This window comes from Malus domestica, chromosome 07, assembly GCF_042453785.1.
Source record: "Malus domestica chromosome 07, GDT2T_hap1".
NCBI lineage: Eukaryota > Viridiplantae > Streptophyta > Magnoliopsida > Rosales > Rosaceae > Malus > Malus domestica.
Window position 1 is genome coordinate 4,782,675 of NC_091667.1, and position 27,921 is coordinate 4,810,595.

Genomic DNA, 27,921 nt, shown 5'->3' on the forward strand with positions numbered 1-27,921 from the left:
ATGTAATTTCTCATTCAGTTGGAAGGCTAAGATAATATATGTTCATATGTATGTCCTCTTTGATTTTTGGGGTCGCTAACACTCAGTATGCATAAAGTTTTGTTGTTGGATAGAGATCATGCAACATGTGCCGAGTTCGGTGGTATCAGACCATTCGGTGGCGTCGATGTCAATCTTGAATGTTCGTTGTGGATGTCAACTATTCGAATTTGAAACTCCTGTTTGACAGTCAACTCGATTCAGGGCCTAGATTACAAGAACTAATGATGCGAATTCCTCGTTTCTTCCATCGCATAGTCTTATTGTATAAGGAGATGTTCAGTTTTGGCTCGGGCAAGAAGACCGTTGAGCCTGACAAGCACGTTCTCTGCGCAGTATGGCTATGCAGATGCCGTTGTGATGGACGTTTCTATTAGAAATTGTTACCATCGACAAATCAGTTTGCTCTGGACTCAGGCGAGGATACTCGAAATTTAATAAGATCCAAATTCTATAGCTACGACGTTTTCAGTTCTGTTAGCCTCAAGATAACTCTCGGAGATCGGTGTTGCTTATTGTTATTACTTCATTCGTCGGCGTTGAAGCTCCACATCTCGTGTTTAGCATGGCACTATTTCATAGTGGCTTTGCTATCCAAAGGGAGTCTCAACATTACTCACCTGGCTGAGGTTTTTCTTTTTCGATCAAGGAATATTATTTAGGTTGAGAAAGGTGTTCGCTTGGTCGAGAATGATTTTTCCGCACCAAGGCTAGTTTTGCATACCGAGGCTAGGCTAAAAGTTGTTTTGCGGCATAATGAATTCAATGGCTGAGAGTTTTTGGTCGAGCTAAACCATAGTATAATTTGGCGAGGCAATATTTGCAACAGGACAAATCCCATCGAATTGGAATCTAGGCCAAAAAGTATGGCATGCATAAATTAATCATGGCATGCAAAGATTTAGTGAGCCAATTCATTTGGTATTGTATTGGCCGAGGGAACCATGATGTTATTTGGTTGTCAAAGACTCTTTGCTGGCACTGACGATTAATTTACTTAACCATTCGGCTTAAGAGCCAAAGCTCAAGGAAACTTGGGGGCTGTGTTTGGACCCAAAATTACATCATCGGCCCGTGCAATCAAGGCCGTTGGGTGGACATAGCTCCCAACCGTCAGATGAAAAGTGAGGATAATTTTGCTATTATTGAAAGATATATTGTGGTTTTAATCATGGCACTATCTTTTAATATATTTTAGCCTTTCTTTGCATGGGATAATATTATATAACCAATAGAAGAATTGCAATTCATTTGCAATTCTTTAAGTCAGCACATGCATATATGTGGAAGGTTAGGAGACTATTTCCTATGTAATTACGTACTACAAGTTTGTGATGATTATCTCTAGAAAGCAACCAACCACAGCCGTGTACGTGGATTGGTGGTTATTTTGATGGGCATTATTTGATCAAATCCAAGCATGTAGGTTATCTTGGGATTTGATGTGATAAGGTTGAGCGCAAAGATTGAATTGGGTTGCATTTTTTACTAAGTTCAGAGTCTTGGGAATAATAAGGTTTATCTGACGCAATCAGTGGAAGAATTCTAATACATGGCAGAAGCCTATCAACCAACGCGTATGTGTCCTTATAAATACAGAGGCAGTGGCAATGGAAAAGCCTCTTCAACTCAACACACAAACTACCCTGCGCAAACCTTCTTTCTAAGTGAAACCTCTCAACAACCTTGAGATTTTTATTTTCTTTTTCGCCAACACATCTTCAGTTTGGATAAACAGCACTAAGTCAAGGCCAACTGGTTATTTATCCAAGTCTCGGTCGAGAAGGGTTTTCGAATCCTTATTGGCATAGGTCATCTCACTAGCCTTCTCGGTGAAGTGAGGTGTTACGAATCACTAGATTCGGCACATTGAACGCCGAGTTATTTTATGATTGGATACTCACAAGTTGGATTTAGAGTTCGGTATTCTGACGGCCGAACCACATTTACGATTAAGATGTACATCTGCTTTGAATACTTGTGTCCATATAGTCTGGTGTCTATTCGGCGTGCTTATACTCTTACGAATATAATCACCGTGACCGAATCCGATATCGACGATTTATGAACTTCGGATAACTAGCAGCCTTGTCTTCAGGCTGAGACGTGTTCCTTCCTCGGCCGCAATTGCAAGATCGAGAAGTCAGCAGTGCATCCGACGCAACATCAACATATTTTACTCATCGGCCGAGCTCGGCCGACGAGTTGCCATGCCCGCATACAACCAAAGGACGTAGTTATCTCATTAGTTACTCAGCCTGTGCGCCGCGTAGGCTTGATAGTTTTTAGGGTCAACACAATCATATGTGAATTGATATATAAGTCTTTTGGTGTCCAATTTGACATATGAAAAATGTGCTGTGAATTAATTCTTTAATTATTTTTTTGTATGAATATTAAAAAAATTAACATTTGACATTTTCATTAATGGACCAATTATAAATCTTAAAAAATTATTTTCATTGATTTTTTTATTTAAAAAAAGGTATTACAAATATCATTTATAACAAAAAAACCATATGGATTGGAGGAAAATAACATCCAACATTGTTACGTCAACCATTAAATTAACACTTGACATTTTCATTAGAAATGCTCTTGGGCACTTTTCTCGTGTTCTTACAAGGAGATTTGGAAGTTATTTAGGTTGTGGATGAAGTAACTGCCATGATTTTCAAATTTCTAACTTTTTATCTTTTATTTCTATTTTTGATATTTTATTTTAAAATGGCATAAAGTCCTTGTGTGACAGTCCGTCCCGAAATATTTTATCGATGACGTGAAATAACTTTTATGCCCTTGAGTGTTGAGTTGTGTGTGTGTAAATGGGCTAAGGTTTTGGACCAATCTAGTTTATTCCTAAGTTTTGGAACTTAAGTTAATTGTCCTTGTTGTTGTTTGGTAGCCCAAAGCTGGACCACACACACACACACACCCAAACCCCGTTGACCTCTCTCTCTCTCTCTCAGAATTTTCTTCCATTTCCGTACAATTGTACGGTCGACCTCTCAACGAGCTTCACCAAGCACGAATCGAGGTTGTGAAGGTGACTTTGGTACTCCTTTCAAGATCAGGAGTCGAGCAATAATATTGGTTAGACGTGAGGCCCTCGAAAACCCGAGAACCAAGAAACCCTCGAAGAGGTGCACAGTGACCCGACGTGATTGCGAAGGTTTCAGGTAGTTTTGAGACTTAAGAAGGTTCTATTCTTGCTTTTCTAGCACGTGGGATCAATTTTGGAGTGGTTTTGACGTTAAAACACTAGGGTTTAGTGAGTAGTAGGGGTGGCCGGATTATCGTGATTTTTTTCGGCGAGATTCTTTGAGTTTTAGGACCTAAAAGTGGTAAGGTTTTGTTCCTCTAGTCCTAAGCTTCAATTTGGTATAAATTTCGTGAATTTTGGTTGAGAAATGAAGAAGATATTGAAGTTCTAAGATTTTCTAGAAACCGGCGATTGCAGCGGCACTGACATTGGACTCTGGCGAACCAAGGTTGAAGGAGGAGAATATTCCGTTAACTTTGACGGAATATGCTAACGGCGTCAGATAATTATAACGGTATATGCTGATTTTTAACGAAATATTCCCTAACGCCGTTAGGGAATCCGTTTGGTGTGCCAGGCATGTGCCTGAGCATGGACCGCGTGTTTGGTCGTGCCTTGGCCGGCGCGTGAGGGCGAGTGGGTGCTCGGAATTTTTTTCTAAAAATATGGGGATGTTCCTGAGGTTGAGTAGGTCTTGATGGTATATTCAAATACCCCAATTGAGCAATGTAGAAAAAGTTATTACCTAGTTTTGTATATGTGCTTTAAGGTATCGTTTGGTATGCAGACGGGACGAGACGGGACAGGACCGAACGGAACGGAGAGGGAGCAAAGATGCCCTCGGATGGAAATAAGGGGGAAGAAGAAGGAGACGGAGAGGTTATAATTTTGTGTTTCATGGATGTGAAACGAGTTGTTCCAGGAGGGTGAGGCAGAACAAAAATTCACCCAAAATTCGTCCCATGGAACAACGCGTTCCACCCGTTTTAGGCGCACCAAACGTGGGCGGAACGCCTTGTCCCACTCTATTCCGTCCCGTCCCACGTACCAAACGGTACCTAAAATAACGTTTATATAGTTGTTTCGCATATAGGTGAGACCTATCCTGAGGACGAGCGCAATCAAGAGAGACTCGGGGGCTACGACCCTTCCACATACCAGTGAGTGGGCTTTTGGTTTTTAGTATATACTTATATACTTGGTATTTTTCCTAGAAAACGAGTTTTAAATGAAATTATGTTTTGAAATGTCATGCCTATTGTATCATGCTTAGACTATGAATTAGTTTAGTATGCATAAATGTGATTTGACGTTGTGGACGCTCAGGTAAGTATCAGGTAAGTTGTAGACTGTTTATATGAATTGATGATTATGTGAGATGTGTTGAGAGCTCATAAACCTGCACCTCGGTGTTAGTGCTCTCGCCTGTGGTTAGGGGCACAGTCCTTCACGTGATGTTCACCTCCCGCATCATACGCTCACCTTGGATCCAGGTTAGGTTCATAGTCCTGTCGTACATACCACTTTAAGTGGTTCCGACTCACAGGTGACCCGCGATTATTCGCACAGTCTTCACGTGATCGTAGCACTAGAGCGTATTTATTTACACCCAGTCCTGTCGTACAGACCACCATAAGTGGTTCTGACTCGTGTGCATGCATACTTGTTGAGCTATAGACCCAGCCGTACATGCCACTTTAGGTGGATTCGGCTGGTGTGTTATTTCTCATGAGTTTATTTCACCTGAGTCACTTATTCTGTTATTTTGAGATATTTGGCATGGCATACTTATGAATATCGTTTTCTGAGCATGGTTTTGAGATATGTATATATGCTATTTTTTGAGAAATTATACAGGTTTTACGGCGAGGAGTTAGAACTTTTGATAAATGAAATGGTTTTGAAAAACTTTGTTTTTACCCACTCACACTTTCTGTTTTGCGCCCTTCCAGGTTTTAGGTAAGAGTGCTGGTTGGTGGCTTATGAGGAACTCACAGCAGCTCTGATAGATTATCACTAATGTAGGATTCTCTTTGGGTGTTGTATAATTAGTAATTGTCCTGCTGTACTGCACTTAGGTACTTATGCTCTGATTGTAAACTCACACTCACTATCGCACTTGCACCTTATCTCATCTAGTGCTGTAGTCGGTTTGGTTTTTGTTTATTTGCATTTCCTATATTAATATTGATTCCGCACTGTGCACATGACTACGTCACCCTCACGTGACGGCCAACATTCCTCGATCCAGGTCGGGGTGTGTCACCTTGAATTTTTTATAGTCTTTGTATTTATGAGAGTCTCGGGTTTAATATTTACGACAATTTTTTATTGAATATTTCAAGAAGAGCATTTTATATTCATATGCGTTTTTTTCTAGAAATGTTTCTATTAAAAACAATTGGAAAAGTTTAGTAACAATTCAAGTTCTTTCTAAAAAAAAATTATTTGAAAATGCTTTCTAAATAAGTATATAGCAAGTGCTTCTCCAAAATAGCCTATAATTATCAAAAGCACTTTAAATATTTTCTGTCCAGCAGTAAGCACTTTTAGCCCACCCTTAAACAATCTCAAACAAAATCACTTGCTTCCTGTCTAATTAACCAAAATTGGAGAACTCAAAACTAACAAATAAAATAGAACCCAAACTAAAATTAATAAAACTCCAAATTCATTATTCTGCATCACCTTCTCTCCAAACCAAAAGAAATGGTGCAGAAAATATAAATAGTTAACATACATTTCTCATGAAAACGGTGCACAGTTTCAAAGTTGCAACATGATTTTTTTGTTTCACTTAAAAATATCCAATTAAAATACCACTTTTGGGAAAAGAAGATAATAATTTCATGATTTGGTCCATCATATATCATTCAAATGCTTTGGATCGATAGCTAGTCTTCAAGTTTTGCCTTTTCATCTTTCATAGCGTCGCTGGTCTTGCCAGAATTTCAAGACTTCCTTTTTGGATTTGTACTGCTTTCCCAGGGGGTCATAATACAGCTGCACATACATGCAAAGTAGAATAATTAATCTTGAAATAAAACACTATATATATATATATATATATATAGACACACAGACACATATATGGGAGCCCTTCTTAAGATCAGGATTCATTTTCTAAAGATATTGCATATGAACCAACAATCAATGTAGTTCAATGACCGAATCGTTCAAATTTAAAGTTCAATTCAAGAGTCTTCACTTAAAAAAACACTAAAGTCGTCAAACAATAACATAAGAAATAGACGAACAAAGTGTTTATTCTAAAAGAAAGAAATTTGATTTCAGTGAGTTTTGCTTGGTATGATAATAACAAGAAGTAACTGTAACTAATTTATTTGATTAAGAGCATTTATCTTTACACTTGAGATTTCAAATTCGGGACCTAAGAGAACATAACTGTTAATTAGTGATCTCACTACATAATAAAAGGAAGGATCTATTAAAAAGATTTCGTGACTTCCATTTTGATTTCATGGATAGATGGAAGGATCTATTAAAAAGTTAGGTCTTTTGGATTCGGAGCCATAATGGACCTATTTATCTGTGGACCAGTTGTGGAGGTAATCCATGCTCAACTATAGTCGAGAGGAAAAAAGTCTCAGCTGGCAGTAAAGGGGAAGCTTAGAGGTGAAAGTCAAATATCAGAATAAAGGAGCATGTCGCACAGTCACTTATTCGTCCTGACTAAAAGTAGAGTCTAAGTACTGGTTTGGTACTGAGGTGCTTTTATAAAAAGTAGGTATAAAAAAATTGAGCTAAAAAATGTGTTTGGTAAACACTTAAAAACAGTTTATTTTCACAGTTTTGGGTGAAAAAAAGTTGAAAACGTGAAGCAGCAAAAATGAGCTTATTCTCACAACACAGCAGAAACAATTTTTTTTTCAAAGCACAGTAATACCAAACTAGCCCTAACTCTCAACAATTACCGATCATATCTGTGAATCAGGTTATTCACTGGGCATGTTAAGCTATCGAGTCTTCTAGGGTTGATGGACCCATTTCAAGAGGGGAGAGGATCCTCTCCGAACCCAATCCCTTTGGATCCTCCTTCTTCTTCATTTTTCTCTGCAGTTCTTCTACTTCCTCATCTCTTTCAATTCTTCTACTTCAATAATCCTTTCTTCTTCAATTCTAAGTAGTTCTTCACTCTTTTTGTTTGTTTATGGAAACTTTAGAACGGCGAGTCGTCGACTACTATTACAACGTTGTCGACAACTAGCTCCAGGGAAGCCACGAAGTTGACTCCAGGCCGACGCCGACTCAGGGGAAGCATGACACTGACTCTAGGGAAGCCACGATGCCGACTCGGCCCTTAAAGAAGAAGGATCCAGAGGATCCGGTGGAAATGGGTCTGGAGATGATCCTTTCCCTTTCAAGAGGATTCATCCAATCTATTATGGGTAATACAATGTTGCATATCGCCATACAGGTTATTGGTAAATGGTGTTACCAACAACAAAATCATTATTGACAATCGTGGCTAACACACTAAAATTGACACTTTTTGAGCATTAATCATTAATCATTAATTTTATGTCAGTAACACTATTATTACCTCAACAATAGCCACACATTTTTGTGCCTATTTCCCCTTTTCTTGTAGTGGAGTGAATGACAAACAACCTATGAAATTTGGAATACAATGTGTACGAAATTTGCAATATATTATCGTTTATCTTTTTTGGAAGGGAAGGCTTTCGAGCAATCAGTTAAGCTCTTTTTGTATTAGTTAACGGTTAAGCGATATTTATATTAAAAAAAGTTCTTATTCTTGTACTATTTGTGAGTAAGGAACTCTTAAAAGCAATAAAACGGCTACGCATTAGCTGAAGAAAGGTAGCTAGAATATATTCATCACCAGGATTCATTAAATACATTGGTATGCTGCTCATAAAGACTTTAGGTTCTTCAATTTGTTTAGGGAAGAAACGAGAGACAAGAAAACATCTTTGCTTACGATTAAAAGGAACAATGTCAAATGGACCAAGATTAAATTTCGGGTAATTTCTTGGTGATCTGGACATGAGAAAGGCGACTACTAGGCAAAAGACCTATTTTTCCTCATTGCTAGTGCTAGATCGTAGTTTTTTTTTTGCTTAGCCTATTGAGACCAATAAAGAGCATTTTTCCTGGGTCAGATGAACAAAAAGGGAACTTTCTCTACCATTCTTGGTGACTAACCCTTGAAGTCATATCTTAAGTAGTAAATGGTAACTTCACTACATTCATTCACCCTGATCGGATTATAGCGTTAGCGAAGTAGGGAACTCCCCAGAAGAACCGATCAATATGTTGACCTGCTCATCCGCGAGTATGCTCTTAACATGTGTTTAATCGGTTTTAGTGATTGAATTCAAGTCCTATAGAGCGAACGTACCAACTTGACCCTTAGCTCAAGTATTGTATTTGGTTATTTACTAAAATCCCCCTTTGGCGGAGAAGGGTGTATCGTTAGTGTAGACAATTTGGAAGATATAATTGAAGGGCATGTATGGTTAGGTTCCATTTGTAAACTTGGCGGAATCTGGCATATCTTAACCAAACCCTTTGCATGGGCTCGCTGTGCACTTGTATGGTCTGGAGCGTCTACCAAAACGACATTATCTATAAATAGAATACGTGTTAAATTATATACTAAACACAACAAAAAATTTAATTTATAATTGATTAGATCAAATTTCAAAGAATCCCACGATTCCATATAGTAATAACTGTGTAGTTTCTTTTGTTGAATTTTTTTAATTGTTTAATTCGCGAGGAGCTGGATGATAATAGACTTCGTGTCTGGTTCTGTAGTAGAGATGGATGGAATTGCTAAACAACCATAAACTAGGGTTGATGTTTCCATTATTATATAGTTTTAAGACCACAATAGATCTATTGGTATACAAAGTCAACAAATCTTAGTGAATATAAAATATTATGGCTACATAAACCATTGAAGGTAGTTCTAGATCTGGCCGTCCAAAATGAACTAATGCGGGGAGTTTATTGAAACCATTGATCGCAGATGTTGAACGACTTACTCTGCGCAAGTGTGGGCTTACAAGGCTAGGACTCATAAACCCCTTCTTTCATTCATCAATAGGGCCCTAGTCGGTCATTTTTACGGGCCGGATTCAGATGATCTCTCCCATTGACGCATATAGTATAGCGTACCATGAAGATATGTTGTTTTTAACCTAGTTAGGCCGACATATGTCTTTTACCATAGCTAGGCAAAAATAGTGTCTCCAAATCTTTCCTTGAAGGGGAACCCATGGACTAATCACAGTGATCCTTCGTGTCTCAACAGCAACAACCCTAAGTGACGTTACATTAACATCCATCTTCAAAATTTCAAGAGCCATTCTCAAACTTACAACCTTACATAGATAAACGATTTGATACACACAGTGAGAAGACAATTAAGTTGGTATCGCGATCATTTGATCATCATGATACAAAAAGGGAAAGTTATAATAATTCCAACCGTGAAAGGCGTCTGGTGGCTCTATCCAGCGGCCTTTCACGGTTGAACCTCCGGCATCTCTTTCATCATGGTGAGATCTTCATTATGATATTTCTTTTGGCACTTGGTGGCTCTATCCGGCGGCCTTTCACGGTTGAACCTCCGCCATCTCATTCATCATGGTGAGATCTTCATTCCTTTGATGTTGTTTCGTCTTGATTCCTTATCGTCTTGACGAATTGTCAAATTTTCCACTTCGGATCTCACAAGCACTTGAGGCTTTCAAGTCATTAGAGTAGTTTATGTTCATTCAGCAGTATGATGTGCTGGACTTCTCGATTCGACCATGCATAGTAAAACTAAGCTTGGATCTTGCCAAATAAAATTGAGTACTGTTATTTGATTTATTATTTTATTTTAGTTTTGTAGTGTAATAATTCCAAAAACTCAGTGAGTTGTTTGGTTTTGTCATATGGAAGTTTGGTGGTCTCGCTTTAGGCGAGCTTTGTTTGTCTGGCACTAGGCGAGTTTGGTCGTATGAGGTTGATTTAGTGTTTTCACCATAGTACTTGAGGTGAGTTAGTTGAGTTTTATGGATCTACGATTAAATGGTACTTCAAGATCATAAGGTGATTTGGAGCCGCGATGTCGTTCGGTAATTAGTTGCGATAGATGAGTTGTTTAAAACGTATATTTATTTTGCCACTTAGTACTACGGTTTAGTAGTATTTATCTTTATTTGTAAGTGAGAGGTCTTAGGTTTAATTCTCGTCAAATGCGAATTTGAACCACATTATTGCTAGCTTATCGTGAGACTAAGCTCACTCCTCAGGAAAAACATATACTTATTATTGGGCTTGGGCTTTTTTTGGTTAATTGGGCTTGGGTGTTTCATAAATGGGTTGTGTTGTTTTGTTTTTGTTTTTAATTTTTATTCTTTAGTTTGGAAATATAATGGGATGACATCGACTGAATCGGAAGAATGGGACTAATTTGACGAGTTTGGAATAATACAAGGACTGCTGGTGATAAAATTCCCAAATTTAATACCTCCATACTCGACACATTAAAAAGTCGGGCAATTTAATGGCTTCAGTCTATGGTAAGTCCCTAATAATTTACTATGAATATAAGAGGTCTTTTTATGTAAAATTGTTTTTGAGATTAATATAACTCTTTATTTGGTCCATGAGATTTAAAATCGATAGAACCGGTCCCGAGATTACCGTCAATCATTTTGGTTATTTTGTAAGAAAATTCTGTTAAATTGAGGTTTTTTTTTTTTTTGTCAAATCAACTTCTCCCTTTGAACTAGTGGTTTATTGAATTTAACAAATATTACATAATGACCAAGATGATTGACGGTAGACAATCCCACTTCTATCAATTTTAAATATTAGGAACCAAATTGAGAAGTTATGATAATCTCATAAACTATTTTGGCTTAAAAGCCAGATATAAAACTATAACCTAAACTAAAAAGATAAAAAAAAATATCACAAATCCACAAATAGAGAACTAATTAAGAAAAAAATTTACAATTTAAGCTAGAAGAGTATAACATCTACATATAGAGAAGAAATTTTAATTTAAATCTACAATATATAGAAATGCAGTCTAGAAAAATAATATAAATGGGCAAAAATATATATAGAATCACTTAATATGAAATAATTAATTTGGACACTAGAGTAGAGAATGTTACCCAATGTTGCCCCGATGGAGTAGTCCTGTTTTCAGCCACCCACCCATCCAAAAGCCATTCGTGGCCAGCAGAAAATCTATCATAGTAGACAGAAATTCTTCTCCTCCCTTTTGTTTTTCTTGCCCTTCTGCGAAGGGCATAACATGTATCAATAGTTTCTTGATGTAAGAGATGATCGTGCCCATTTATATTTCCATTCACAAGCGATGCAATTGCCTCTTCTCCGTTAGGCATAACATAGCGTACTAAATCCCGCGGTGGTGGTGGCGGCGACCTTGGGGGAGCCACTAGCCGCCCTGTGCGGTAGTCCCACACAACGGCGTTGGAAGCATGGATCTTCAGGGCTTGGTAAGGGGCCATGATCAAGGATTCATGTGTATGAGAATAGTGACTAGCAGAAACGAGTAAATGTTAAGGGTTGGTTATATATATATATATATATAGAAGAGAGAGAGAGAGAGAGAGAGAGAGGAAAGGAAGCTGGTAAGATTAAGTTACTAGAGTTTGATGAAGTTTTGGTTAATTTATTTTTACCGCCAAGTGTGAATATGTTACATATGGGAAGCATGCAAGCATGGTAAGAAATCCAGGTGAAAAATCCGAGCTGTGTAATTGCAGACCTTCCATTTGGTTGTCATTGGACGCATGAAAGCCATGCAATAAATAATATATTTGTCTTTTTGGTAAAGTCGCAAAATATTTATGGAAGAAAATATATATGGAGCGCTTTTTAAAAAGAAAAATATATATGAAACGAAATGTTCAAGTGGATATTTAATGGAGCCAGCTTTTATGATTTTGTTCTTATCTAACTAATTAAAACAAATCTATGGGCTTCTTGCTTTAAAACAAATCCATAGACTCGGAGTGTATTTAATTGGAATTTTAAAATATTTTAATGAATTTATAAATTGTGGATTTTGATAGAATTTAATTAATTTTTATCGATTTATGCAAAATTTTGATTGAATTCTCTCAAAATTTCAGGGAGTGAGGTGAGATTTGAAAATGCAAAAAATATACTATGAAATCTGTCGAATTCTCTCAAATTTCTAAATTTGTTAAAATCCTTTAAAATTAGTTTCTAATTGAATACACCTAAATGTTATAAACGTTTTTGAAATCCTGATTGAATACACCTAGGCTTTCAGATAATCACTTAAAATTCTGATTAAACCCCTAGATTTGAACTAAATTAGTGTATCTGACATATTTTGTGGTTTAATCCAAATCCTTCATTCTTTTAATGAAATATAATGTTATATACACAGTATATTTATACATAGTGCATTAAATTCAAACATCTCAATAGTGCATTAAATTGAAACATCTCAACTTTTTTACTTATTTTTATATTTGCTAACCCCCTTAAATAAAATGAAAAGGAGGGAAAAAAAAGAGAGAGACGGAATTGAATATTTAATGTAGCTGGATTGTATTTGTCGTTATCCAAGTAAGAAAAACGTGAGTCGCTTGCATTAGGCTTTCTCGTGTTCTTACAAGGAGGTTAAAACCGAACCAATCAGGTTATCCATGCAAGTAACTGCCATGATTTTCAATTTTATACTAAGATTTTATTTTTAAAAAAAATCGTATTTTTATTTTAAAAAAGAATAAAATCCTTAATTTTTTTAGTATGTAATTAGGAGGCAAAAATTACATATATATAGTCATTGTTGTGCCATAAAATAACGGCTTATTAATCAAAGTGCCCTTTGAAACTGCCATTGAGTCTTAGTTACTTTTTGAAATTTGTTTTGTCTCACTTTGCCATATGAAACTGACATTTTCAACTCGTTTGTCTCACTTACCCACTTCCGTTAATGGACTATTAAATTTAAGGGTATTTTAGACATTTTAATTTTTACAAATTTATTTGCCTCTATACTACACACTAAACAAGTCCCAATTTTATTTTTGACAACTCTAATTCAAACGCATAAATTTTGGGCATTTTTTAAAATAAATTATTTAATCAATAGAAAAATTCCAAGCAACAAAATCATTGTATCAACCAAAATAAGAGTTTCATTTGTTCGTAGAGCATCACTTGCAAGACATCCATGTATTGGCTCGAAAATTTGCAATTGAAAAATATTAATTACAACAAAATCATTATACCATCAAGCTATCATATCCAAAATACTTCCCAAACCAAAAAAATCATTTAAAGCAAATGTGCCTAGTTTGAAACAAAAAAATTTCACAGTGTTAAGCACTGATTCCCCTAGGCATAAGCTTATTCAAACTGTGCACATTTGCTTTAAATGATTTTTTTGGTTTGGAAAGTATTTTGCTTGGGTAGAATAGCTTAATGGTATAATGATTTTATTGTAATGAATATTTTTTAATTGTAAAGTTTCGAGCAAATATATGGATGTCTTACAAGTGAAATGACTCTACGAACAAATGTAACCCTTATTTTGGTTGATACAAAATGATTTTGTTGCTTGGAAATTTTCTATTGATTCAATAATTTATTTTTTTAAAATGCCCAAAATTTATGTGTTGGAATTAGAGTTGTCAAAAATAAAATTGAAACTTGTTTGGTAAAAATTAAAATTAAAATGTAGGCTAGAAGTAAGTAAATGTGTAAAAATTAAAATGTCTAAAATACTCTTAAATTTAACAATCCATTAACATAAGTGGGTAAAGTGAGACAAAAGAGTTGAAAATGTTAGTTTTAGGGGGCAAAGTGAGACAAAACTAGTTTCACGGGTATTTCGACTAATAAGCCTAAAATAAATACTAAGAAGTGCACATTGGAACCCTTAAATCTAATCCCTTTTAGTACAAAATATGGTGTGAATAATTTATGACACTACCATATCGTTTGTCTGGCGAAAGTTTGTATTCGCAAGTAAATTGAGGTGCACGCTCAAGAAGATGAGTTAGCCAAGTTTCATCTAACCTTTATACACCCAGATGAGTTCATTCTAAGGTTTTTGGATCAATGACGAGTTAGAGAACTAAAATGAGCGAAATGACAAAAATACTTTTGAGGCCAATCGACGATCAAATGGTCAATTTAAGTTTAGCACTTGTCGAATATGAATTGCATAACTTAATAATAGGACGATTTTACGGAACAATTTCCTCATTTTTATTTTATGTTTAGTTACTTTACGGCCAATTGACGATCAAATGGTCAATTTAGTTATTTTATGTTTAGTTACTTTAAAAAAAAAAAGATTTTCCTCATTTTTATTTTATGTTTAGTTATATTCTGATCAAAACAATTTCGAAATATTCCCCTTTATTTATAGTTATTAACTAATATTATGTATTTTATTTTAAATTTGAATATATTTTGTTCATTTTATAATATAAAATTTATCGGAATCAAATATACTTATATATTAAAAAGGACAAGAATATAGTATACCACAAAATTAATTAAATTTATACATTAATCATATCAACTATTAAGAAAGAGCAATAAATTTTATGTGCGGTAAAGTTCAAGAATATTAAAAAAATTGTAAAATATATGAACTTCCAAAGCATGTTCCGAAATTTCGAGATTACTCTGATTCCAAACTTCGAAATTTTGAATTTGAAAATTATGATATGATCAAATTCTTAATTTTAGAATGAAAATTAAAAACGTTGTTTCCGATCCGATCTGATCCCAAACTTTAGAATGAAACTTGGAATGTTATTTTTGATCAGATCCTGAAATTTTAGAATGAAAATTGGAAATGCTGTGTCCGAATTTCCGAAAATCACCCCTAATTTTCTTTATAATGCGGCTGCCATTGTCTCATTTCCTTTTATGTTGTGCTATGCTTTTGTTTTGAGCTTCTTTTTTGGGCTTTTTTCTGCCTTGTATTAGTTGAAACTTATTGTGCTTGACACAACAAAAAAAAAAATGCAAATTTTGGCAAAACTAAATAATTACCAACAACAAAAAATGTAATAACGCATTTATCCAAAAGACAACAAAATAAGAAAAAAGATTTTATTTATTCAACTTTTTTTCTCTTCATTAAAATCCGGTTCTGCCTTGTATTATAGTTGAAACTTATTGTGCTTGACACAAAAAAAAATGCAAATTTTGGCAAAACTAAATAATTACCAACAACAAAAAATGTAATTACGCATTAATCCAAAAGACAACAAAATAAGAAAAGAGATTTTATTTATGCAGCTTTTTTTCTCTTCATTAAAATCCGGATTAGGACAAAAAACCGAACCCTTCTGAACAGCGTCTTAACGTCGTTAACGAGACACAAAGCGGGAATAAATGAAAAGGCAGGGACAATATCGGAATCAAAAAATTAGGAGCTGGGGTATCGAAAGGCAAGCAGGACACGCGGCCCCTTCGCATTGGATTTGGACGACGTACAATGCCATCATGCCCTTGCGTCCGTACGGCTGCCGCGTCACGAAGAGAGCGCGCACAAAACAGACAAAACAAACGTTGCAGGAAGCAGCAGCCTTTTGTGAGACCACTCTCTCCGTTTGCTGGGATTCCCATTCGCATATAAATACAGTGTAGGATATATAGATATACTCTTATTTCCAAGGACCCTAAAAGCCATAGCTTGCAAGCAGAAAACCCTAATCGCTCTGCGATTTTGCATTCTGGGTTTTGTTTTGCTTTGCTGGGTTTTGAGTTTCTCTCTCTTCTGGTGGGTCTCTCTCTCCATCTTCTTCGTACTGTTTGTTCTGGTTTAGGCCGCTGATAGGCCTCAATGTGCTTGCTATGTGAAAACCCACTTGCTATGGAGCTCTGAAATGCTCGTTCTAGCAGTGGGTCTTCTTCTTTCTTTGATTTTTCTTAGTCTCTGTAAACTTATGGATTTTTGTGGGTTTCAGAGAACGATTGGCATTTTGATTTTTTTAAGATTTTGGTTATGGTATTATTGACTCCCACTGAAAAGCTCTGATATGCTCACTACGCTAAAAAGCGATTTTCAGAGCTATCGTGCTTATATCAGCAGTGGATCGTCTTCCTTCTTTGATTTTTGTTGTCTGTGTTTGTAGATTTCTGGGTTTTTTGTGTTTATGAAAACGATTGGGATGTCGAGTTTTTGGTTTTAGTATTTTTTCACTCCCACGGGGAGCTCTGATATGCTCACTGCGTTAAAAAGACAATTTTCAGAGCTCTCATGCTTATTTCAGCAGTGATCGCGTTTTTTTTGGTTTGATTTGTGCGTTTAGATTCTGGGTTTCTTTGGTTTCTGAGAAAGATTTGGATTTTGGGTTCTTAGTTTTTTGTTTTGGTATGTTTTTACTCCAGCTGAAAAGCTCAGATACGCTCACTAAGCCAGATTTTCAGAGCTCTCATGCTTCCTTCAACAGTGGGTATTTTTGCTTTTATTTTATTTTTTAAATTTATTTATTTATTTTAAATTTTTAGCCTTACTGCTACAGAAACCATATGAGACATCGGACGACTGGGAATTGCTTTTGGAATTTGAAACTTTTGGTGATGTTATTGCATGCTTTTGGGCTTTCGTTTTTGTTTTCACTCTGGCTTCACGTTTATGCCAAATACGTGAAAGCTAAACGTTGTTTCAGAGCTGGGTCGTCTCTGATTTCTCTGAATCTGCGCTTACGGGTTGTTTTTGTTGCTTCTGACGACTGAGATTTGCATTTGGGGCTTCACAAGTTTGGGTTTTTCTGATTCCTTTTCATTATTTTAAACCTTTTGTCTCTTTGCTTCCTACGTGAAAGCAAATAATAATATTTTTATTATTTTAGGGCTTGACCTTTTTTTTACAAATTGAGTTTGATTTTTGTAATTTTATATTTTTTGGGTGCTACTATTAATTCTGTACTCTCAAAGGTCTCTCTTTAAATGCCATTTTAGAGGCTTGCCTTTTGGTTTATGGAGCTTAGATCTGAGTAATAAAGCACATAATATGTGTATATATATACACATCCATATATATATATATGTGTATATTTTCTTGGGTTTTGGCATATTCTTTTGTGTATGTAAAAAGATCAGAAAATTTTCTGAGCAAGAAAATGGTTTTTTTTTTCCTTGTGAAAATGTGTGTGGATGTTTTTTTGCTGTTTTACTGCAACGTTTTGTACGAATGTTTGATTGTTCTGCTGCCATTTTCTTACTTCCATTGGCTTAATATTGGGCTTTAATTAGCTTTTTTTTTTTAATGTTTCCATAACACCGTTATTGTTCTTTTCTCTTCATGAATGCTGTGTTTTGATTATATGTAACCATTTAATTAAGAAGCCTTGAGCTTACAGTTTTCATGTTTGTATATATATTTTTAATTTTACTGTCGATACATTACTCTATTTGCGAAGTTCCGGTTCTTGGTTGTCCTTGAGATTTATGAAACTCTTGGTTGCCTTTAAGATTTATGAAATTCTTTCAGTACAGATTTGATACTGTGGTAGGCCAATATGGTACAAGTTTTTATAACGTTTTCCCTCACGAAAATTCCTTTTGCTTGAATGACACACAATAATTGGTTTTTCGAATGTTTGAGAATTCCTTCATGTGAAGTCTTGCAGACTGAAAATGAAGTAAATGAGTGAGACAAGAAAACATTACTCTAACGAACATTTATATTTGAAGAATCGCATTTGAACACATTCGGTAGAACGTTTTTCCGTTAATTTATCTGCTTTGTCCTAAACTGTTCCTAACGAATAGTATCTACACAAGATTTGTTTTCGTAACGCTTTGTTTCCTCTCCTCCGATGATTTTCCTTTTAACGGAGCTCATCAAGTTTATAAATGCGGATTCAACCTGTTCATTAAATTTAGTGAAGTTATCTAATTAGAGAAATAAACTCCTCCTGTTTTCCCCTGCATCTAAGAAATATTGACAGTGCGCACATCATCTTACTTGTCTGCCATGATTGCCACAATACATGGGTTCGGATCCTCTTGCAATTCTCTGTGTCGACGTCCTTTGATCGAATTGGCTTGTGGTTGAGCAGGTCTTAGGACATGGAGCGCTTGAATCCCGATAGACTCGAACTTCCTCCACCACCACCCATTATTCCTCCAAATGTTGTCCCGACTGTGGCAGAGGAAAAGTCTCTTGAACTATATAAGAAAGCATCAACTCCAAAACGTGTTCCCATGGCAAGGAGTGGGAATGGAACTAAAGGGCAGAAGATCCCTCTTCTGACCAACCATTTCAAAGTGGCAGTGAACAAGTCTGATGAGTACTTTTTCCATTACAGTGTAATTACCTATACTCGTTGTCTCTTGCTTTATACTTTGAAGATAAGTTTATGTTTGTATAATTGTGTTGGTGTTAAATACTTAAATGGTGGTACAGATTGCGATGTCTTATGAAGATGGTACCCCCGTCGATGGGAAAGGCATTGGACGAAAGGTCATTGATAAAGTGAAACAGACATACGCAATGGAGCTTGCCGATAAAGAATTTGCTTATGACGGAGAGAAAAGCTTGTTTACCGTTGGCCCTCTTCCTCACAACAGACTTGAGTTCACAGTTGTACTGGATGACATCTCATCGACCAGGTACTGACATGTCGTTTATTATGTATTTTTCCGGCGCTTGTTTCCGATCAGGAAATTGTCTCATTGGTCCTTTTGCACAAATGTCTAGGAGGACTGCAAGCCCAGGAGGTGGCTCCAACCGTGCTGACAGTGAGGGAGATCGGAAGAGAGTTAAGAAGCAATTTCAATCCAAACAATTAAATGTGCTGATCAACTATGCTACTAAAATCCCAATGCAAGCAATCGTGAATGCAATACGTGGCCAGGATTCAGAACATTTTCAGGAAGCGGTGAGGGTTCTTGATATCGTACTGAGGCAGAATGCAGCGAAACAGTAAGTACTTGACTGTTGTTGTATCTTTTCCTCAGTGATTGTCTACTATTTCATTTGGTGTATAATAATGTGTTTTTCTACAGGGGTTGTCTTCTTGTCCGACAGTCTTTCTTCCACAACAATCCAAGGAACTTCGCGGACTTGGGATCAGGTGTGTTAGGCTGCAGGGGTTTTCATTCAAGTTTCCGAGCCACCCAAGGGGGTCTATCTCTTAATATGGGTAAGCTTCTAAGCGAGAATGCTTGGATTGTTTTTGTTACTCTACTGTCAATCTAATCTCTGTCCTTGACACCTTGTTTCCATGCAGACGTATCCACTACAATGATTGTAAAACCTGGCCCCGTTCTAGACTTTCTGATGCTAAACCAGAACGTTAAAACTCCTTACCAGATCGATTGGACGAAGGTAATATTGGTTGCTTACTTTTTTTATATTGCACTGGTGTGGCATTGTTCATGGTCTGAGCTTTCTTTAATCTCATACTAGGCTAAGAGAATGCTGAAAAATCTGAGGATCACAACCTATTCATCTAAGATGGAGTACAAAATCACTGGACTGAGTGATAGACCATGCAAAGAGCAGAGGTGATCTTTTTTTTTTATTCTTATATCCATGCCATATGAGAAGTAGGCTTTATAGATCATCTCAATTTCTGGTTTCGTGTTTAATCTAATAATTTACTTCTACACATTTTTGTCTAGGTTCTTCCTGAAATCGAAAAAAGGACAGGATGGTGATGGAGAAGAAATTACGGTTTCTAAATATTTTGCTGTCTATAAAAACCTACCATTGCGGGATTCAGCAGACTTCCCATGCATCAATGTTGGGAAACCAAAGAAGCCATCTTACTTTCCACTTGAGGTGATACTTTTAACTTTCGACTATTTATTGTTAAGCTTAATACCATAATTGTTTTATCATTCTTATTTGCCTCTGTAGCTTTGCAACTTGGTTTCACTGCAACGCTATACAAAATCTTTAACCAATTTGCAAAGGGCTTCACTAGTGGAGAAGTCTCGGCAGAAGCCCCAGGAGAGGATGTCAGTTTTGCGTGATGTAAGTAAAGTTATGTGTGCCATCTATATGGTACTGTTCTATCTTCGTATCTAAAACTCACTGACTCCTCAAATTTTAATTCTCTCAGGCACTGAGGACTAGTAATTATGATGCTGACCTGATGCTTCGTTCTTCTGGAGTGTCCATTGGTGTTGACTTTGTGCATGTTGAAGGCCGTGTATTGCCAGCTCCAAAGGTAGACATCTTTTATTATCATTTTTGTTTCCTTCAAAACTGATCTGACTTGTCTTTTGGATGCTGTAGAAGTTCTTATGTTCTGATTTTCTCTGTTTATTGATACTTCCCTGCAGCTAAAAGTTGGGAACGGAGAGGACTTTTTTCCGCGCAACGGGAGGTGGAATTTTAACAACAAGGTACCACTCCTTCTATGTATTTTCTGTTTCACCAGAATCAAGATTTATTTTTCACCTCAATTCACCTTTATTTTTTGTGCGCAGAAACTGGTACAACCTGTGACTATAGATCGTTGGGCTATTGTCAATTTCTCTGCTCGCTGTGACACTCGGAACCTGGTCAGCAATATGATGAAGTGCGGAAATATGAAAGGAATTGTAAGAATCTCTCTCTGAACTATATTATAAAAGAACTATTCCTTTACTGTAAATCAATTCCTTTGGTTATTTGTTATTCTAAAAAGAACTATTCTTTAATATAGGCCATAAAGGAACCGTTTATGGTATTTGATGAGAGTAACCAGCACAGACGTGAACCAGCTCCCGTTAGAGTGGATAAGATGTTTGAATACATAAAGTCAAAACTTCCAGGACCACCTCAACTTCTGTTGTGTATTCTTCCTGAGAGGAAGAATTCTGACATATATGGTTAGCTCATTATTCTTTTCTTATATCATTTTATCTGCACCTTTATGTTGAGTATTCATGTATTGATTATTCTTCAAATTCAAGGTCCATGGAAAAGGAAGAATCTTTCTGAGCTTGGGATTGTAACACAGTGCATTGCTCCTACAAAGGTGAATGATCAGTACATTACAAATGTGCTACTGAAAATCAATGCAAAGGTAAATTTCCGTTTACAAATCTAATTTGTGGAATTGTCTTGTGGTTTATGACTCATGCATTAATTTTGTCTTCCTTGCTTTATATGAGCTTGTGCAGATGGGTGGAATGAATTCGTTGCTAAGTGTGGAGCATTCTCCTTCTATTCCATTGGTTTCCAAGCGCCCCACTCTGATTCTCGGTATGGATGTGTCACACGGCTCACCTGGGCGGTCAGACGTGCCTTCTATTGCAGCGGTAATATTTTCCCTTGACACTGAACTTGTTATAATTATGTTCTCTGCCATAATTGTTACTATGCTTTTTGGACTAGTTAGAGAACTTCACTCTATACCGTCAACCTGGTAGTTGCTGCTGTGTCATGTTGTAAGTGTCTATTTAATATGTAGCTCTCTGCTTATCTTGGGAATTTTGTAGGTGGTGAGTTCCAGGCACTGGCCCTTGATTTCTCGTTACCGAGCTGCTGTGCGTACTCAATCACCAAAAGTGGAAATGATAGCTTCTCTGTTCAAGCCTGTGTCAGATAAAGAGGATGATGGCATAATCAGGTTGGCTCCCCTGGGGCTTTCACCACTACATTCAAACTGCCACTTTGATATTTTTGCATCCAGTTTTTCTTATCTGATTATTGTTAAAATTTTACAATATATGTTTCAATCAATCTTGTAACGTTTGTGTTCTTTTCAGGGAACTGTTGGTAGACTTTTATGCTACTTCAGGAAGCAGGAAGCCGGATCAGATAATTATTTTCAGGTGTGGTATTCCTAATATATTCAAGGAGTAATAAATGAGCCACAAATGAACAACTGCATTTCTAGTTTGTGCCTTCTCTAGAATGATCTGCTCTCTTTGTTATTAATCTCATATCGTTACCATTTGATACCCCAATGAATATGGCCTAATTTACTATATAATCAAAGGATGAGGAACCTGTTAATGTTAGTCACTAGAAATGCTTTGTAATACTATGAATATCAGCTAGTGTTATCCCTCTTATCACTCTTTCAACCCTTTCATTCATTAATCCTCTAACGTGTATTTTATCTCTTATTGTTTGCATTCAATTGGAACTTACCATTTAAATGCATGTTCGGATTAACTCTAGTTTCTGTATGTGTACATGTAGCGTACATTATTTTCTGTACCAATTTGCCAACATCTTTTTGATGCTTTGTTTTGTAGTTTCAAAACAGGCTTCTCAACGTGATACGTTTTTCAACAAATCAATGAACTTTCAATTTCATATTAACTAAAAGACTAGTGGTTTAAACAGTTAAAATGTTGTATCACTTATAGTGGTTTTGAAAAGATTGCACATTAACACTCAACTCTTGCTAATCTTCCTGTCACTTGGTTTTTCTCCTATTTAGGGATGGAGTGAGTGAATCACAGTTCAACCAAGTCTTGAATGTGGAACTGGATCAGATTATTGAGGTTTTCACGATGCGAATCCACATTTTTCTTATTAGTTTTTACATTCTTTACTTGCAAGAGGAAATGTCTCAACTGTAATTTGGTGTTTTTAATCTTTTTGCAGGCCTGCAAATTTCTTGATGAGACTTGGTCTCCAAAGTTCATGTTGATTGTTGCACAAAAGAATCATCACACCAAGTTCTTCCAGACGCATTCACCTGACAATGTTCCACCGGGTTAGTCATTTTACCATCAATTGGATTTCAGAATAGTAAAGAACAAAGAAATGTTCTTTTGTTTCTAAATCAAGTTTTTTCCTTGATTACTTGAACTCAGGAACCATCATAGACAACAAAGTCTGTCACCCCAAGAACAATGATTTCTACTTGTGCTCTCATGCTGGGATGATTGTGAGTATCCTAAACCAAAACCTGCCACTTATTATATAACAAATTTACTCCATGTTTCTTGGGCAAGCTTAATACGGAAAGGAATAAACAAAACTTGAGTCCTGAGTCCCTTTCTGCTAATTTGTTTTAGACAGTATTGTTATCTGATTCAGCTACTCTGAATGGAGATTAAACTGACTTTGGATTGTTCATGTAGGGGACTACTCGGCCTACCCATTATCATGTTCTGTATGATGAACTTGGGTTTTCAACGGATGACTTGCAAGAATTGGTTCATTCTCTGTCTTATGTGTAAGTATTCTCTCAAGTCACATCTTTTTAGAGTTTGCACAATGAATTCCATCCCAGGAAACAATAGCTTTTTGTATATTTATCTGTCAAGTAGTTAGCGCGAGTTTTAAACCTGACTCCTTACTTTGAGTTTTGTACAGGTACCAAAGAAGCACGACAGCCATATCCGTAGGTAATATAATCTGTCCTGTTTTGTTTTCTGCTCCAATGTCCAATTGACTTCATTCTTGCGAGCGTGACTACACTGATTAATGTTCCGATAAGCCTGTATGAGTTCTTTGTTGCTGCACTAGTAATGATTTTAGTCACTTCACATTCACACCTTGTTCTGCAAAGGAAATCACAGAACATGCTGTCTTTTGTACATGTAGTTGTTTGAACAGTTAAATGGTAGTAATGACTAGAAAATTAAGTAAAGGTTATGAACCGGTCTTTAGAAGCTGCTCTTTATTTTCTCCTTTGCTCTGTTTTCCGCACGGTGTTTTATGAGATCCTTGATAAGTTTTTTCCGGTTTCTCTATACCGCAGTTGCTCCAATCTGCTACGCCCATCTAGCTGCTGCCCAGATTTCCCAGTTCATCAAGTTTGATGAAATGTCGGAGACTGCCTCAAGCCATGGTGGTGGAATCACAGTTCCAGGTGCTGTTCCGGTGCCCGAGTTACCCAAGCTGCATAAAAATGTGATCAACTCCATGTTCTTCTGTTAAAGATTGGTTGCAGACTTCAGTTTCTTATCCCCCACGGCTCGATGCCGTTAGAATAGCATATGAACTTTGACTAGTGGTTTTGACAGCAACTATTTAAGCTTTGGGGATTTTTGGCAGGAACTTTCACTAATATATCACGCTGCTGATATAACACACACACACACACACATATATATATATATATATATATATATATATATTATGTCTGGTCTGGTGTTTGACATTCACCAGTATTTTGAGAATATCTGGTGCTGGAACACTTCAGAAATTATGTATGGATGATGTCTGTTTCGGAGAATTAATCTTGGAGTTTATTATCTTACTTGTTACATATACTCCTATATATGCTAAATCATAAATTGGCCTTCTCGTGAGAATGACTTGTATGAAACCGATTCACCGTCACTCATCTTCCCGTTTTAACAAAATAATGACGTGTAAGTTTTTCAACACATGCCATTATAATTATCGGATCAGGACACTAAGTGGCAGTGAAACCTTTCAATGTAAATTGTTCTCTCTAACGGTGAAACCGTTTTAAAACTTGACTTTTATCTTTTGACATCTAATTGGAGATGCTCTAATCATAGTCGTCGGATTCGATCAAATAGGGTTCAAATTATGTATTGGTATAGACATATCGTTACTTTGACAATTGGTTTTAAATTTGGTGGATCTGTAATCAGATTAGGAAGATTAAAGAAAAGAATAGAAAAATGCACATGTCGTCCTTGTGAAATTCGCCGTTGTTTTTCAATTCGCAGTTGTTGGAGAAGGAGAAGAAAGGAGAGAGAGAAAAGGGAGACAGTAAGTTTCTTCTTTGTGAATGTCGGGAAGGAGAAAAAGGAGAGAGAGATGAGGGAATCACAAACTCACAAGTGATCCATGCAAGGTTTCTTATTTTTTTAAATGTGGATTTTTATCACAAGTGATCCATGAGGTCGACCCATAGCCTCAAGACCGTCCTTGCTAATGAAAATTGGTCATTGTTGTCTTTGAATATGAGTGTCCGCAAGTCAATGTGATCATTCATTTATAATTCCATCAAATTTTCTGTTAGTGTGTGCTGATGTGGCATATATGTAGAGCCATAAGTCTAATAAATTTGTTAGAAGAAGCACATCAACACACGCATATTAATTTAGTAAAACTAATAAAAAGGGCTTGAAAACTTTGAGTTTTAATGATAAAGACAAAATAAAGGGTAAAATGAATAGTACCAAGTTTGACTCTTTAGTGTAAAAATGTAGTTTTTCGTTAAAGTGAACAGTACTGCGTGCTTTTCGTTAAAATTCCCTATTAATTTTTGCTTTGAGGGATCATCTTGATGTTATGAATTAATTTCATGGACCACTTGTGATAATTTTTTTTTTTTGAATTTTGAAACTGTTAGATTGAAAGTTTCGAGACTTTGAGCTAGGAATTTATGGGTGCGTTTGTTGCATCGGACTATTTCAGACTGAACTAGCTTTAAGAACTAAGTTGGACTGACTTGACTTGGACTAAGCAGTATAAAAACAGTGAAGTGTTGGTGTAGTACCAGACTAAATCACAGACTAAGTTATTATTGGAATTCAAATATTTTTTTTGTCAAATTTTAATTTATCTTGTTGATATTTTATTATTATTTTTCTATGCTTTTTTATTTCGCTCACTCTCTCTCCCGTCTCTCTACCTTTCTTTTCTTTTCATCCCCGACTTCTTCGCACCGCCCATAACTTTTCTTCTTCTTTTCATTTCATTTCCTATCAACAATTTAGGAAATTGTGAATATGTACTTCAACCCATAATCCAAATATTGTACCCAATTTCTCCAATATCAATTACAATAAAGAATTCAAATCAAACCCAGAAAAAATTCCAAATTGTTTTTTTTTTTCAATTTGCAGAGACTTCGTCGCATTGTGCAGTTGATTCATCAGAATTTTCAGATGCTTCGTCAGATTGCCGGTTGTACAGAGGTTTCGTCTCGCCTTCGCTGAAATTGTGCACAAGACTCTGTTATTGGGATTGTTGTTATTGTTTTGAGATTTAGGTGTTGCATCTGGGTTTCTGCATCTGGGTAACGTTGTTTAAAACTAAAGCTCTGAAACAGAGAGAGAGAATTCAAAAACATACCCTATGCTATTTATGTAGAATCCCAAAAAGCGAAGCAGGCGACGGAGATGACACAGTTGATGAGACCGTTGTTGGAGATGAAGCAGTGGAAGAGGTCAAGGAGGATGGAGCACAAAGTCATTGCCGTCGAAAATTGAGGTCTAAGAGGAAGGAGCCCAATTGGAGGGCGAGACTGATGAGCTTGGTCTGAGCGGAGTGAATCGGACGACGGAGCTCGTGAGTTCTCCGATTGAAGTTCGAATCGAGGTCTTTATTCATGATTCAGGGTTGGGGACGAGGAGAGGGAAAGAATGCGAGCAGAGAGTGATTGAAGGAGTCTTATGGTTCGCGACGACTATCGCTAAAACCGTCTAGCACGGTCCTAGTCGAGGCAAGTCTGGCTTACTCCCACTAAAGCTAGTTCCATGAAGTAACAAACATTGGACTTGACTAACTATTAGTTTAGAGGGTTCTCAAATTATGTCCGTTTATCATACATCATACAGCAAGATATCATTTTAAATACTTTTATTTAAAATTAAATATAAATAATACTTGACAAAAATTGACCGCACAATGTACGATGAATGAACAAGATTTGAGAATCTTTTGGATTCTCACAAAAATGATCCGGAGAGAATCCTTATTCTTAAAAGTTGGGTCGTGATCACATCACAGTTGATGATGAATGGTTTTCAGTTAATATGTTTATAAATTTCTTTTAATTTGGTAATAAGCGCATGTTAAAATATAAGGAAAACTAATGAAAAGGGCTTGAAAACTTTGAGTTTTAATGATAAGGACAAAATAAAGGGTAAAGTGAATAGTACCATGATTGACTTTTTAGTGTAAAAATGTGGTTTTTCGTTAAAGTGAACAGTACCGGGTGCCTTTCGTTAAAGTTTCCTAAAATATAACCAAATCAAACCAAACACAACAGTTGGTCAACCGATCTAATCAGTTCTAAACCATTGTCGTTCGATGGTGTGCTTAAACTGAACTAACCCAAATTTTACCCGCCTTTAAAATAAGGGAGTTTTAATAAAACACTCTCGGTACTGTTCACTTTTAACAAAAAACCTCAATTTTACTTTTAACTAGCAATATTCACTATACCTTTAAAAATGGCTTTTCGTTAAAAGAGAAGTTTTTTTGGACTTTTGGTTAGTTTTCCTTTAAAATAAATCATGCATCTACATTTTCTTTTTTTTTTAAGAAATCATGCATTTACATGATCCTAAATGATTTCACCACTCTGTATGTCCAACGTCATGTGAAAAGTTGAGATAATGGTTGCATAATTTAATGACTGATTTTTTGCCCATCCACTCTTCTTATTTTTTACGAACTCAACTAATGTAAAAGCAAGTTTGGTATTGCGGTGTTTTTTGTTTTTTTGAACAAATGATAGTATCTATACTAAAAAATAGAAGAGTGAGCTAAATCTCACAATGGTATTATTGTGCTTTTAAAAAAAATTATTTCTGACGTGCTGTAAAAATAAACAGTTGTAAAATGAAGTCGTTGAGTGTTCGGTAAACTTATTTTTGTATAAGTGCTTTTAACAAAAAGAATAGTGTCTGAGTGTCTGGTAAATTTTTATATTAAAATATTGTGGATATGTTAAATAACTAGAAAGCATATGATATTGGATATGATATAATAATTACCAAAGAAAATAATACAGGGACAAAATTGTAAATTGCAAAATATGCAGGGTATACTTGTCATCTCAAAATTTCATTACTGGAACTGTTCACTATTCTTTGAAAAAAAAAACACTTTTTTTTTATGTTTTATCAAACACATTTAGTGTTCCAATTTTTTTAATAAATTATTGGGTAAATTACAAAAAACTACCTCAACTATTGAGTCG

General features: G+C 36.0%; 1 protein-coding gene across 1 annotated transcript; it reads left to right on the forward strand.

The window, feature by feature from the left end:
• Positions 1-15,737: 15,737 nt before the first annotated feature.
• Positions 15,738-24,269, forward strand: LOC103438646 (protein argonaute 4A-like). Its single transcript, XM_008377181.4, has 23 exons — positions 15,738-15,881; positions 18,169-18,418; positions 18,516-18,721; positions 18,810-19,034; positions 19,118-19,254; positions 19,342-19,439; positions 19,521-19,618; positions 19,736-19,895; positions 19,974-20,090; positions 20,179-20,286; positions 20,402-20,464; positions 20,549-20,662; positions 20,767-20,932; positions 21,017-21,129; positions 21,227-21,364; positions 21,545-21,675; positions 21,815-21,880; positions 22,498-22,561; positions 22,665-22,776; positions 22,877-22,950; positions 23,147-23,241; positions 23,382-23,413; positions 23,770-24,269. The coding sequence occupies exons 2-23, from the start codon at positions 18,179-18,181 to the stop codon at positions 23,946-23,948; spliced, it is 2,736 nt and encodes a 911-aa protein (XP_008375403.1). The 5' UTR covers positions 15,738-15,881; positions 18,169-18,178; the 3' UTR covers positions 23,949-24,269.
• Positions 24,270-27,921: the final 3,652 nt, after the last annotated feature.